Source organism: Rhea americana, unplaced genomic scaffold, assembly GCF_003343005.1.
Source record: "Rhea americana isolate MKP2758 unplaced genomic scaffold, rheAme1 scaffold_71, whole genome shotgun sequence".
NCBI classification, from domain to species: domain Eukaryota; kingdom Metazoa; phylum Chordata; class Aves; order Rheiformes; family Rheidae; genus Rhea; species Rhea americana.
Window position 1 is genome coordinate 2,303,480 of NW_028186879.1, and position 14,874 is coordinate 2,318,353.

General features: G+C 39.4%; 1 protein-coding gene across 2 annotated transcripts in view; it reads right to left on the reverse strand.

Annotated features, from left to right (window-relative positions):
• The window catches only part of NUP58 (nucleoporin 58), a 37,417-nt gene extending 23,713 nt beyond the window's left edge, over positions 1-13,704 (reverse strand). The window contains exons 1-9 of one of the 2 annotated variants that reach the window (XM_085321775.1): positions 13,424-13,704; positions 9,806-9,945; positions 8,493-8,528; positions 7,210-7,362; positions 6,267-6,401; positions 5,412-5,522; positions 2,372-2,396; positions 1,862-1,927; positions 893-1,067 (exon numbers count right to left, since the gene is read on the reverse strand). In XM_085321775.1, coding sequence (XP_085177901.1) covers positions 893-1,067; positions 1,862-1,927; positions 2,372-2,396; positions 5,412-5,522; positions 6,267-6,401; positions 7,210-7,362; positions 8,493-8,528; positions 9,806-9,945; positions 13,424-13,539 — 957 coding nt within the window. In that variant the 5' untranslated portion in view covers positions 13,540-13,704. Of the gene's footprint in view, positions 1-892; positions 1,068-1,861; positions 1,928-2,371; positions 2,397-5,411; positions 5,523-6,266; positions 6,402-7,209; positions 7,363-8,492; positions 8,532-9,805; positions 9,946-13,423 lie in introns of both variants that reach the window. The other variant, XM_085321774.1, reaches the window with a different exon arrangement.
• Between the last annotated feature and the right edge of the window lie 1,170 nt (positions 13,705-14,874).

Below are 14,874 nucleotides of genomic sequence, written 5' to 3' on the forward strand. Positions count from 1 at the left end.
ATCTAAAAGGGACTATATCAAACAAAACAATTTTGCTTTAATAAAAACATTTACTATTTCACAGAGTGCTTTTTCAATAGAATCTTCCTCATGATCTTTTTCATGTACATACACTTCTGTTCAACACATTCCAAAATCTCTACCATTAAGAATTTCTCAATGCCTCATTCTGTGATTATTCTCAACTGCATTATTTATGGAAATACGAGAATTCCACCAATATATTTTTCTTTAAAAAAAAGAAAGAATGGTTTCCAAGGCACAACTAAAGAGTATTTCCTTTCAGTACCATACTGTATACGAAAATGAAAATTTTTATCTTGGAATAAAATACACTTATTTCTTTGCAAAGCAAGCCATCTTCACATGCCAAATAAAAGATGAAGCAGTACGGATCTGATCTTGAGAAAGTCCCTTAATAACCTGAGCTCAAACTGGTACACAGGTAAGATGCAGATTGATGGGGAGAGTTCCGATTCATGTGCACTAAAAATATACTAGTGATTGTTAAGACATTGCAGTCCCTGAAATTCTGCTGTTTCTTAAAAATCAAAAAGAAACATGTACTTGCACCTCTGTGGCATGTTATTACAAACAAGCCTTTGCTGAATATATAACTGGTACTGAACTAAAGTGGCACATATTCCCTTCTGTTGCCTTTGCTGCAGAAAAGTACTTTTCCGAACAATGGTCACCTAACTGCTGTTGTACTTATCTGACAACAAAACGCCAGATTTCAGTCAGTCTCCCAGGATTACACTTTTCACTTGACAACTGTTTTTGTCAAGATACAGTTGAGTTTCCACTTATTCACCTGACTATTTATCCTAGATAAATTAATGCACACAGACTTGAGTTAACACAAGTTAACACAATTTATATTTAAATATACCTGTGCAGTTTCCATTTTCAGCTTGTCAATATTAAGGGTATTTCTCTGTAATCCACTGGCAACTACAGACAGAAGTTGTTTCAAAGCTTTAATATCTTCCTGTACTTTAAGCATTGCTTTAGAGGACATTCTACTAATTTCTTCCTGGACTTGTTTTTGTTCTTTCACAAATTTCCTGAGGAAGGGAGGAATGGGGGGGGGGAAGGGAGGGAGGAAAGGAAAGAGACAGATAGACAATATATATTATGTTACTGGACATACCCAATTGTTTATAACTTGATTACTTAAATAGGGATGAAATCAATCTTTCCAAAAATCAAATACTGAATTCTAAAACTACTGTACACTATTGTATTATAACTCTTAGAATGCTAATAGGTCAGAAACAAATCCAGTAACTTCAGTATCAAATTATCAAAATTAATTATGTTACCTTTTTCCCTGACAAACTAAGCTTATATCCTCATTTATTAAACATCTAAAAGTGGTTACCATTTTGAACTCACAAATACAGTCATAGTCRGCTTCTTTGACTAGTCTAAAATCTGCCTCCTTCCTACCTAAAGGAAGGCTGTTTTGCAGTTCTCTATTTTATACATGCTGTGGATCTCACGGAAAGGTCCAACACTCACTATGTATGCATATCAGACTTAATATTCCCAGACAGAGCTGGACCAGCTTCTAGGAGCATATTTATTAGGTACACACATTTGTGTAAATATGCATAGAAAGGTCAGGCTGAAAAAGACCAGTCTATGACAAGTAGCTTCAGCTACCAGAACTACCCATCTACTCTGATCGCAGGTTAATGTGTCAAGAGGATTTGGCCAGGGCAAGTTATCCTGCACGCAGCCTGCACCATGGCTCTTTTGCTACAGAGCATTAACAGTGTACACTACTTTGGCTATTCAACCATAAAAAATAAATAAATAATAATAAAAAACCCCGCAACTCTGAAAGACTACTTACTGTAGATTTTCTACATCTTGACAGATTACTGGAGGTAGATTTTCATCCTTGAGTGCTTTACTATCTCTACAAAGAGACAACGTATGTTTACATAGTGCTTTAATACTGCCAAACATTTTCACGATTTCTAAACAAAATTAAAATTTTCAAGTGATCAATTACATATAACAGATACAAACTTATATAAAAGTTACAACTAGTAATAATTTGGATTAATGCACACAATCAATAGAGACTATTTCAGTCTTCAATCTTGTATAAGCATTGTATGTATTTTCCCCAAAATTTTTTAGAGGTCACACAAAACTACAGCAAAAACCARATAAGCTGTAGGTACACTAGATGAGAAAATGGCTATTAAGTTCAAAATGACAAACCACCATTAGTGAATTATTCATATCACAGATGCTACTTATATTTGTTTTTTTCACTAGTGTAGAAAAGACAAAATATTAAGTGTAGCTATTTTCTAATAACCCAGAGAATATAAATAAAAATCTTAACACTTACTCTGGTCGYGTGCCTGTTTTGTCATCTAGAAAATAAAAATTGTAGGTCAGAAATAAAACTCTGAAGAACTACCAAACAAAACAACCTTTATGAGAACTTTAGGGAACTAAAGACTCCTATCTGCATGATTTCATAGGAGGAAGACACCATACCAGCCATGAAAGAAAGGTTTTAATTTACTCTCACAGGTAAGCATCCTTTCAAGAACAAAAGTTTATCAATTAAGATGGTAACATCTGGCACATAAATTAATGCTAAACATCTTGTGTCACTATACAAGTCAGTACAGATACAYGAACAACTGCAACTGCGTAAGAAATCTGTCCTTTGTTAAACAACAAGAAGCAAATCACTTGAGTTTTTATGGGTGTAAATCTTAAGTGTCTCGATTCAGCAACAACACACTATCTCCTCTTAAACACGAGAGTAATGAAGGTTTGGCAAAGAGACTTCCCCGCGAGTTCTGCTATTGCCTATGTCCAATAAGCAGTAATACCTTTAGCTCTGTAAAACCTTGTTTAGTTACCACTTACACACTACAAACTAGGCATCTGTGGATCTAGCACCCAACATCCCAAATGTCTTTCTTGATAAACAGAATGGAGTTTGAAACAATATTAATCATGGCTTATTTTTGTGCTTATTTTCAGTCAGGGTCAGTAATCATGTTGCAACTTTCACATATCCATCTACCAGGAAAAACACTCTCCGGAAGATCAAGATCTGGGCTGGTCTTGGTAGACGTGATTCAAATTCTCACTTCTCTCTCAATGCCACCAGGCTAGAGAGTATGCTAAGACAGTCTCTCTCCAATGTTCCCAATTCATTTGGACCTCTATAAAGCCAATGCTAGTGCCACAAGCAGTTTAAGCTGCACAAGTCAGTGTTTCTGCTGAGACAAGCTAGTGTCACTTCTAAGAGTGGCTTAAGTTGTCTATCGAACTAAATGCAAACTTGTGCTGCCAGAGAAAGAACGAAAAAGGAGAGTGATGCTGTCATCCGGTATTAGGGCATATAGAAAATTTTAGTGGAGTCTCATGACCACTGCCTATTCCTTTTGGAGAAAAAAAGGGAAGAAAAAAAAACACACTCCACATCACATCACACATCAACCACACAAACTGGAAAAAAGTGCTCCTTTCTCATTTGATAACTTTAAAGTTAGGCAAAACACAAATTTATGGCTTTCTCTTTCTAGCCATTCAACTTTGTTTTTTACTGTTCATCTGAACAATACCTACAAGGCATTAGGTGCTAGGTTTGGCACCAGATCCTGCTACYTTCTGGGCAAATGCTTTATTTTCTATGCTAATGCATGAGTAAAACTGATATATGAARAGAGCTTATTCTACTGCAGTCGTGTTTTAAGGAAGTGTTAGGCAGCCTTCTGCCTCTACAAGGAGAGATTTTTATAACCAATAGGAAGCACAAAGATGCTGGTCCTCATCTGCCCTACAATTCCTAGGGCCATAATTTTATAAGCAATTTTTTTGGTAGCAGTGTCAGCTTATGCCATCTCTCCTTCCTTTTCTTCAGGAAGRAAAGGAAAGAAAAAACCCACAACCACAAAACAACCCTCCCACTCCCAAACCTTTACCTCATTCCTCATATAATAGTACAAATATTTGTACTAACACAACYGAAATAATAGTACAGAAATAGAAGTCATACTGCTTAGATCAGCATTATCAGCTACAAGAAACATTCCCAAGTTAAATCCTAAATCCTGAAGAGGAATRTAAATTCAGAAACAGCATTTCCCACTGGTTAGCTTAGGAATCTTTGCTTTTTATTCTCACTATAAACCCATTGTCCTAGGCACCAAATTCCACTATGTAATATATAGGGAAATCAATACTTAACTCATCTGGGATTCTGTGCTAAAAGCTGGGTAAAACAATAGTGACATATCCCAGACCAAAGTAGACTGAACCTGCAGTCCTCTGGACCTAACTTTAATATACTTGTATACTAGGAAAATCTTGCTATGTAACAACAAGAYATTGCAGTATTGTAGTAATGAGAAACCATATGAGAACCTAGGAGTCAGAACTTTTTCCAGAGTGCCTCATCTCAGGAATCTCTCCTAAAAAAAGCTCCCCTTCCAAACAGGTACGTACTCTAGTTTGGACAGCCAATACATCTCTCCTACAGATATGAGGAACTACATTTCCACAACTCATGTTACTCCAGAAGGACAGCTTCATGGAGTTTGTTTCCTTCTATTTTAGCATTGGAATACCTTATCTCAAGTTTGCCTCCCAAATGAAATCAAGAGATTAACAATATTGATTCCCCAGAGGAAATGCACAATAATTATTTTTAAATGAGTTTTAGTTGATATTACTCTGGGAAAAAAAAAAGCAAATGGATAAGTGCTTATATCTCAATGCTCAATATTCCCCTATTTAAGAACTCCAAAGCTACCAATTTTTAATAATTGGTTTTAACAACCTGCTAAAATATATCTGAAGTACTGTGCTCCACCAGAAATACAACTCTGAGAAGCAACAAGCAGAAATGTGAAAGTTTTATTGTGCATGTTTCACCTTTCACTCCCCCCCACACAAATCAATTTGAACTAAGTACTTTTTTTTTTCCCCCAGCAAGTACTTTCTGTATTTGCAATATTCTTATGCGCAGCTCTACTTCCCCCTCTAGTGGCTATTTGACACATACCTGTTTGGTAGCATGGCATTTCAGACCCCAGCTTTTCAGTATGATCCTTGCTTGTGCTTCTTTAATAAGTAGTACACACACATGTGTGTGTATATATGTATGTACACATATATACATAAATATTAAAAACACTGCATTTTCAACCAAAATCTTATTCTTCTATGTAAGTAAAGTATCTGAGAATTCAATTAATAGAAGTGCATTGTAAGAGGAAAAAAGATATTAATATTGTTGGTTTTAATCCCACATTCGTAACAAAACTAGGTAGTGCCTTTGCTACAGTGCTCCAATAGTCCAATAGCTTCCCCAGTAAAAGTTAGAATGCCGTATCAGTTATACACATTTTTAAAAAGGAACTTACTCTTTTTGTCTGAAGAGCTACTAAAATCAATGCCACCAAGACCTTCATTAACAGTAGTTGAAGGAGCTGCAGTCGTCCCCAGAGTCAAACTCAAAGCGTTCTGCCCAAGTCCTACAATACACCCAAAAAGAATTTCAGTATTTAATACATTGTAATCATCAGCATTTTAAACTAAAAGCATAGATTATCTTGCTTGCAATTGCAGTGCCTATTTACTACATTTGGATTAAATGCACCTGCAAAATAATGAGAAAAAATAGATACTAAGTTTCATACAACTATACACAATTGTTTTATACAATCTTTCACATAACTAGATAGCTAAACTGCAGAGCTAACTGATCAGCAGTATCTTAAAAAGTGTCTTTCTGTTCCACTGAGAGCTTAAGAGCAGTGTGTTACCAGCACTACTACACAAGGGAAACAAACATTTAACACCTGAAATGACAATACTGATGGTTAGTGATTCTATTCAGACCAAAACATAAAATAAGGAGCTTCCAACCTCCAAAGACCAAACACATCTTAGTTAAAGCAGATACTTGTATAACATTGCCATAATCGACTCGAGAAAGTTATTTGATAGTAAATGCAAGGAGGCAATAACGGAGATTTCCCTGTGTTTTCATTAAAAACTTGTAAAACGTAAGTCAGTCTGAGAAAGAAACCAATACTATCAATAAACAATAAAAACTGAAGTTAACCCTGTTCTCAACAGCAACACTTAAATTACACCTTCATAGGCAAGTGTTCAGATTTTTATATAAACTCAATTATACAATAAAATTTTATAGAAGCACACCTTACATTTCAATAAATTTTTGAGAAATAAGCAGGAAAAAGAAAACCCTTCACCTGTTGCTGCTGTGCTTGTATTCTGGAAAAGTGAACCTCCTAAACCAGCTAATGCTCCCCCTAAGGAAAGGCCTGTGGAGGCAGTTGTGGTTGGAGCAGCTGTACCACCCAAATTTAGTGTAAAACCAGTAGTACCTGCAGAGAAGAGAAAGCAGTTTCATAGCAGACAGTCTTCTACAGGTAATCTGAAACAACTGATGAGATYTGTGAATAGCATCTTTATCATAACTGGAAAATAACCTCAATCATTACTTTTTTCCTGCACATTTTCCACACAAAAATCACCAGACTGTTCAGTTACATAAGATTTTATTCCATCATATTTCAGCCTTGATTAGCCTAAATTTACCTGAAGCTATATCAAAATTTGAGTCCTCTAGAATRCTAGAGACCCTAGAACTACCCAGCACAGGATTTACTCTATGGCATAATGGATCTAAGAGGTACTACCAACTTTTCTTTTTTAAATATTGAATGGTTCATGTTAAACAAATACTTGACACAAGGCAAATGGTGCAGTTTGACTCTCCTGCTGGAATTAGCCATTCCAACTTTTGGCAGGATAGGGAGAAATAGATTAGAGAAAGACCACAGAGAGAAAAAGGGACAGAACATTCTTATCATAGAATCACGTAGTGGCTGAGGTTAGATGGCACCTCTGGAGGTCACCCTTCCATCCAGGCAGGTTTTGAATACCTCCAGAGGAGGCTCCACAACCTCCGGGCAACCTGTTCCAGGGCTCTGTCATTCTCACAGTGAAGAGGTTCTTCCTTATATTCAGGTGGAATATATCACACGATTTAYTGCCCTCTATACAAACATAGATCTATTTGTGTTAGGGTTTCTAAATTTAGAATTAATGTCCAATGAACCTTCTTAAAGTATCAAGAATAAAAAAAATAAAGCATAGCACCATTTTACAGTTAAAAGAAAGTCTTCCTACCTGCTGCAGGAGTTGATGTAAGAGCAGATGATAACGAGAGGCCGCCTGCTGAGGTAGAAGTAATAGGTAAAGCAAATGGTGTAGCTGAACCTGCAGGCTTGTTGAAGCCTAAACTAAAGCCTGTGGTAGCTGCTGATGTAGTAGCAGGAGTGCCTAAAAGCAACAAATAAATATCACTCTTAGCATATCTGGTTTGAGAATTAAYACTCAATTCAGCTTGTCTTCTGAACTATTACCATTGCACACTGCTACATTCAGGTGCTTAAGAGTCACTTGGAGGAAGTAAGACATCCCCAACATCCTCAGGGAAACTAGAACCTTCAGATTAACTTCAAACATTTACATTAATTGTAAAGGCATGCTCTTCCAATATTCCTAGTAATCTAAGGGCCTGTAACTCTAGACTGGCATTTCAGTGTAAGAACACATTTTATGTTGTACAATCCACACTTCCAAATAAAGCACAAGAATGCATATACATATATAAACCACAACAACTACCATAAGAAACTTCGCATTCTCAGTTAACTGCTCAGTGCATGTATTGGATGATATCATTTTATYTRGCTACTGAAGAGAATGACTGTTGATCTGCRTAGTAGAGATCATCATATATGACTACACATCACATAGTGCTGTGTAATAGAAGCAAATAAAATACAGGAGGGAGAAGGGACTAACCAGAACAGACTATTTTTCCYTACTTATCTACAGAATGGCTTCCAAACTACCTGGATAGCAATCTGTTTTGTAGTCCTCCTCCTGCCTAACACTTGTGGTATCGTAAAGCTCAATTTCTCTTCAGACCTTAACTGCTGCTGTTAACAAACAACCATATTGCTGTATTTCTAACAACAGCTGAAAAAGTGTCATTAAGAAGATGTGTCAAAGAAACAAAAAGGAATACATTCCCCAGGTCTCCTCTCAATTCAAYCCTCCTTATTCTTCTACAAGGAGAAAATACCAAACAGTCCTGTACAGAAATGGAATAATRCTTCAGCAACAAGGAATGCCATACCCAGAACTGCAGAGCTCCACTCTGCTTTGCAGACTTAACTTCAGGCTTGTTAACTTCAGTTCAGCATAAAGGCACTGAGAAACATCATTATGCTTTTCTCTCTTTCTAGTAAGAGGCTRCAGTTAACAATGAAAAGAAATCTCACACACTATCACTAACTTTCCACATTACAAGTGCCATCAGTCTATTTTTTTTTGCTCGTGTAACTCATTAGGGTCTGTGTAACTCAATGTGTAGCTCATTAAYATCCAAAATAGGTCCTTACCTAGTGTTAATCCTGTAGCAATTGTTGTTGCTGTTCCTGCTTTAAAAACAAAGCACAYACAGACTAGTTAAGACCAGAGTGGTTTTCACGATAGTGAAAATCATGATACAAAACATTGAAATAATGCAATGAGTTAATAGGTAGACTACTATACAAGCTAAGATCYTGTGCAGTATGTTGAAAATAAAAGAAGCTTTAACAGAAGAACCAGTATTTGTAAGYTTCAGTAGAACAAAAAACTGACTTCAAAAAAAATTTTTTTTTRATAGAAATCAGTCAACAGTGAAACTGATATTAACAAAGCTGTTAACTTTCAGTAAACTGTTAGAAATTTAAAAGAAAGGAAGGTAAACAAGAATACGGAGACTAATGACTGTATCAAGAATTTTCAGCTGTATACAGTATATRTATCATTACACTGTAAAGGTGCTATATTACATACTTATGAAGAGGGTCAGAGTCCAAATTCCTTCTGAATTCAGCATCTTAGCTTAGTTTTTCTGCCCCATGCTAATTCAAATAGATTTTCAATACAGTGCTATGCAATTTCAAATTAAAAAAAAACATTTGATTAGAAGATTAAAACACTCATTCAGTAATGCAAAAGAGATTACTGCAACAGGAGTAACACATTAAGATAGAGAGTAATATCTTCTTAGATGGCTAAACCTAACAATACTGGAGACAAAATAAAATTCACTAAGTTGAAGTGTGTATGATAGCTGAAAAAAAATRCAAGTCAGACAAGTTTAATTYTTTCACMATTTGATTTTTTGAAGACTCCTACRAGAATCCTCACATACACAGACCGAAGTAAAGGTCTAAGAAAACATTCATGAATTTGTTCACCTKGATTGTTTTTATGTAAAAAAGAATCCTTTAACAAAAACTTTAACAACTGTAGAATCACAAACATCACACTACAAATACTAACATTCTCTTAGTGATTTTAAGGACATCTTAAAATCAAAGAGCTGCTCAATCTTAAATCATAATTTTGAGCACCCTAGATGAACAGTTAAGCTTTTACTGAACTACGGGATTCAAGGTGAGCCACAATTTATACACAGACCCAGATAAGTGTTTTCTGGTAACTGCATTTGTGTTTTTGCAGCACTGGTACTGCATGTTGTTGTTTACTGAGCTTTTAAACCCTTTTGTAAAAAGGGTTACTAAACAAACTACCAAATTACTGTAACCTCCCCCCGCAAGCACATTACGACAAGCCTGGTCTTGTGTACATACTGTTTTTCTTCCCCGTTCATTTAAGTTTCYGATTTAGTATAAAAATAAAACTAAATCTCTTTTCCTACCTGTACTGGTACCTCCCAGTGTAAAGCCAGTGGTTGATTTTGATCCAAAAAGTCCACTCCCAAAGCCCACCGAAGGAGCTGATGTAGTTGCTGTAGCAGTAGAAGATCCCAGAGTTCCAAAATTAAGTCCTCCTGTTGAGCTATTACAAATTAAACAATTATTTTTAAAAGAAAAATTCCAAAACCCTTGTGTCAATTTCTTTTCCATGTTTTCATTCATCTCCCGAAACAGATAAAATGCAGCTGGCTGAGACAGACTGAATCAAAGCTCACTATCATCCCCCCCCTCCATATACCTGCAAGAAGCATGTGTGGAAGAATTCATCTTCCTATCTCCTTCCATAACTACCTGGCTCCCACTGACTGCCCCGTATTTACTCCAGCATTTGTTTGACTCCTTGCTGAACTGATTCATTTTGCTAGACCAACAGAAAACTTGCACCTCTCTCTGTTAGTTCAGCTTATTAATCATGCTAAATTATTTTCCCTGAACTACGGAAATGGGGGAGTGGGAGGGGACAGAGCCACCACAAAGGATACAGCAATAGACAACCCTGCATAGCTGGGAGCAGCAACATCTTTTCAAAGCAGGCTGCAGGTCCAAACAGACACTGTTAGCCAGAAACCTCATCAAGATTACTTTATTTCATTCTAAAGTGATAAGCGCGCATAGATGCACTTGCTCATACCACAGCAACTTTACCCCATTTTAATCAAACAATAGATTCTGGAATTCATTTTCTAATCAAGTGTTATTCTTCCCCACAGGTACAAACCACAGAGAACCCATACCTACAATTCATATACCTTTTTCTTGACAATATACTGTTCCATTCAATTAYGGAAACGGACTTCTAGAGCTATTTTCACAGACAAAGGGGAAGGAGAAAGGAGGGAAACAGATTCTAGCAATCACAAGGAAAACTAAACATATTTGCTTTATKTTGAAAACTACACATTCTAGAAGTACTAATGCAAACACCAGACAAGCTTTATACRTAGTGGAGAATGCATAAAGTTATTGTACAAAATATTCAGGGAACACAGTAGTCACGATTGTCTCCAATGAAATTCACCATTACTAACAGCCAAATGAGTCTAAAAACTTTGAAGTTTTCAGATCTTAAGTTGACAAAAGATCAGATGAAATCTGCAATAGCTTCCTGCTTCCAYTTGCAAACCTTTTTAGAAACTGACAAGTTTTCTAGAATTTAGGCTTCATCCATAGGCTACMACACTGAGGTGAAACGTAATTTAGACTTTTTGCAAGCCACCAGTTGTATTCAGATTTTTTTTTAATGTTTCATTTGCTAACAATAGTCATATTGTCTTAAAGAAAACAGTTACCACATTGGACAATGTTCTCTTTTTTCTCCCACCTCATCTCTATCCTTTGTATGAAGGCATAAGGAATTAAACAAAGGCTAATCTCTTAAAAAGAAGGGGGGGAATTAAGTTATTATAGGCTTAACATTAGAAGTTTTGGAAACATCTATAAAACTCACTAGCTAAGTTCAGCAAGAGTTGGCGGTGCCTTAGTAGCACAATTTTCCAACCATACAGAAATCAGGATACCCTTTAGCTTTGTTACGCTCAAAATTTCAACAAACTAAACCACATTAGCATTAATTAGCTGCTTCTCAACTGCGACAAACTGAGACAAAACATGTTTCACTAGCTGAGAGCTGATGTTTCTCATCTCTTCCAGTACAGAGTAAGATAAYTTTTCTAGTGAAGCCTTTCATGTTTCAAAATTCCATCAAATTAAAGCTAAGGTAGAAAACATGCAGTTCAGTATACATGACAGCAATCAAAAAATAAAATGAAGTTTATTAAAGAAAAAAAAGTAGTAGTACAACAGTGGCAGTATTCTGACCAGCATTACAAAGCACAAGACMGGTGGCTGAGTTACTCTTCATAAAGGGATAGAAGAGGAGCTCAGGTCACTAAAGTCACTTGCTACTGATGCAGTGTAGGAATCAGCCCAGCATACCATACAGGCTTTGAGCTGTACGGATAAACGATACTCTTGCTTACTCTAAATCATAAAGCACACTGTCTACAAACACATGGCAATATTTGCCTTGGCCCTGCCAAGAAGAGGACTAGTTTCTCCTTACAGTCTTTATGTTCACCAACAACTCATCCCACCAGAACAATCAGGATTCTTTCATAAGTCAGCAACAGTAAAAAGGCCTCTCCCTCTGCGATACTCCTTGACTGACAGCCCTGAAGATTCATCCTGCTTATAAAAGTATTTGAATAAAAATACTGTTTGATATGTATATTAACTAGTACTTTGCTTTCAGAATTAAAGCCAGCTAGGATAACAACAGAAAACTATTAAAAATAAAAATATTTAATTCCAATAGGYAAGGCTTGCACCAAGTGCAACTTAACAAGATAAAGGATTTCCTTTATTTTGCAGTCTATTTAAAAGGTTTCTGAATAAACAAATGTTAAACTGGTTCATTTTAATCATAAAAAACCTGCATTAAATGAGCATGAAGCAAAAACTTAAGAACTCCATAAAAAAAGCTTCATTGTGGAAAAAAGGTACAAAAGAATTGAAGCAAAGTTAACAAATATACGCATAAATATGTCTTGATAACATAATTAAAAGTATGAGAACAGATAGTAAAATTGTMCCATCACACGGGAACTTTCAAAAAACAGTATTTGACTTGAAAGATACTGTTTTGGATCCAGGTGTTGCATTCCCTTCCCCTCACAGTGCTAACTCTTGCCAATTCTGTCAGATAAGCATTTTGAATATATCTGCTTCAGGCCGTGTTTGCTTGAATAGCTCACCACAGCCATTTAGTTGGTATTAAGTAATCAGTTTTGCTTGATCAGATTTGAGRAGAGTTCAAATAGAAAGCTCTACTGCAAGGGCCCTAATCTTCASTGAAGGAATATATTAGAAAATAATATTCTTTGCTAGGGCAGTTGTGTACAAAACAAAAAAACAAACCTTACCTATTATTCTGAGAAACCCAAATATTAATGATCTCATTAGCAGAGAGCCTGCTACATGACACAGGCAGATCATAGCACTGCACCACAGCCCCTCTTTCAATCCAGAACACTGTGCATCAAATACAAGGTTATCTGTGTCAGAAAGGATATAGATGCACTAACTTAAAAAACAACGAACAAACCCTGGAAGTTTATATTTGAACATTAAACATTCAAGATTCTTACATCAGTAAGCTACATGCCACATGAGCTCAAATTAACTGCTTAAATCTAGGTTAGCATGATTCACGTTCTGGATTTAAAATGTTAAAGACAACTGCAAAGAGTCTCTCCGATCCTACAAAACCAAGATAATACAAAGTCAGARAGGACGCCTTCCCCTGCTGAACGGACGGGTCCCTAGGGCTGCTCTTGCAGAGCTCGAGACAGATCAGGCGGGAAGCACCCCCGCCCGGCGCGCCGGTGCGGACACGGCGACACGGGCTCCTGCTCGCACWGCCGGCCCCTCGGCGCCAGCGGGGACCTGCGGAGAGCAGCGCGGAGAGCGCCCGCAGGCCCCCCCCGCCCCCACGTGCTGCCCGGGCCTGCCCCGCCGCGGCCGCGGAGCCCGGCCAGGGAGAGGGCGGAAGGGCGCGTTACCTCGGCGTGGCGGCTCCGAAGGAGAAACCGCCGCCGCCGCCGCCTCCTCCCGCCCCGGCGGCGGCGGCCGCAGCGGAGCCCAGCGTCCCCGCTCCGAAGGAGAAGCCTGCAGACATGATGGCGGCGGCGGCGGGAACGCCTGGAGAGCGGGGCCGGGAGACGGCAGCGCGGCCCGACAGCGGCGGCGAGGGTGGCGCGGCGCCTCTGCACCGGCGGCGGCCGCGGCCCCCTCAGCGCCGCATCGCGCCCGGCGCCAACTTCGAACCGAGGCGGCGGCGGCGGCAGCAAGCGCGCGGGCAGCCGCCACGCTCCCTCCGCGCGCCTGCCGCAATGCACCACGGGACGGCGGCGGCCCGCCGCCCTTAAAGCGACAGTAACCCCCGGAGCCGCGCTGGGGCGCGCCGCCGCCCACGTGGGCCCCGGCGGCGCAGTGCCGCGCCGCGCACCCGAGCGCAGCGCAGCGCAGCGCAGCGCAGCGCAGCGCCGGCCCCGCGCGCCGGCCCCTTGTCCGTTAGACCCTCCTTCCGCCGGGGCTGTGGGTACAAACAGCCAAGGAGGTCCCACTCTGAGAGGGAGCTAGCCACTTCTTAACGGAGCTGCTGGCCGCCTTTCTTGCCCAGCGGATTTTCCCAAAACCTTTCGTAGCAACTACCATAGCTGACAAACACAGGGTTAATATCCTGGACATAACACACTCCAGTTTTATTCAATGAACTTTCCACAAGAACTAAGCAAATGAACAGTTTGGGGTTGGAGGATGATGAGATCTTTCGCTTTTCTATTGCTGTTCTGTTGCTTCCTTCTTGCCCTGACAGAGGCAACAGCTCMGTTTCAGATTTCTAGTGACAATCTCATTTAAAATATAACATCGTGGAAGAACTCAGAAGTGGATGCAAGGGGAGAATGCGAGTGCCCAGTTGACTGTCGCACTAGAAAGGTAATATGAATCACTTAACACGATGTATCTATTGGAGTATAATTTACGCTTTAGTGAGTAATGGCAATGTCATAGTTAAGAGGTATTCAAAAGATTTTGTGTTCCTGAGCTACTGTTCAGGACAAAGGGGGCATTCTGGATGCGATAAGCCCTAGAAAAATCTGGGAGGCTTCTGTGATGGTGTATTTCAACGTGGGCATCAGGCAGGTTTCTAAGGAAAGGCCCGAGGGATGTCGGAGGAACCTGCTACCCGACGSTTCGGGGAGCACAGCCCTTGCCATGCGGCACACCTTCCAACCGAACAGGGCGGTGCGCGCCACAGCGTCTGAAGAGCCACGTCTTACCTACGTGCGGAATTGCCCTGGGCATAGTCCTTACGAAAGAGATGAAGGTAAAACAGCTCCTTTCTGGCCATGGGGCCTGGCACGGCCCGGGCGGCCGGCGCCGCGCAGCCGCAGTGCGCCCCCGCTCGGGCGCTGCCGGGCAACGCCGCGCGGCCCGCCGCCGCGCGCTG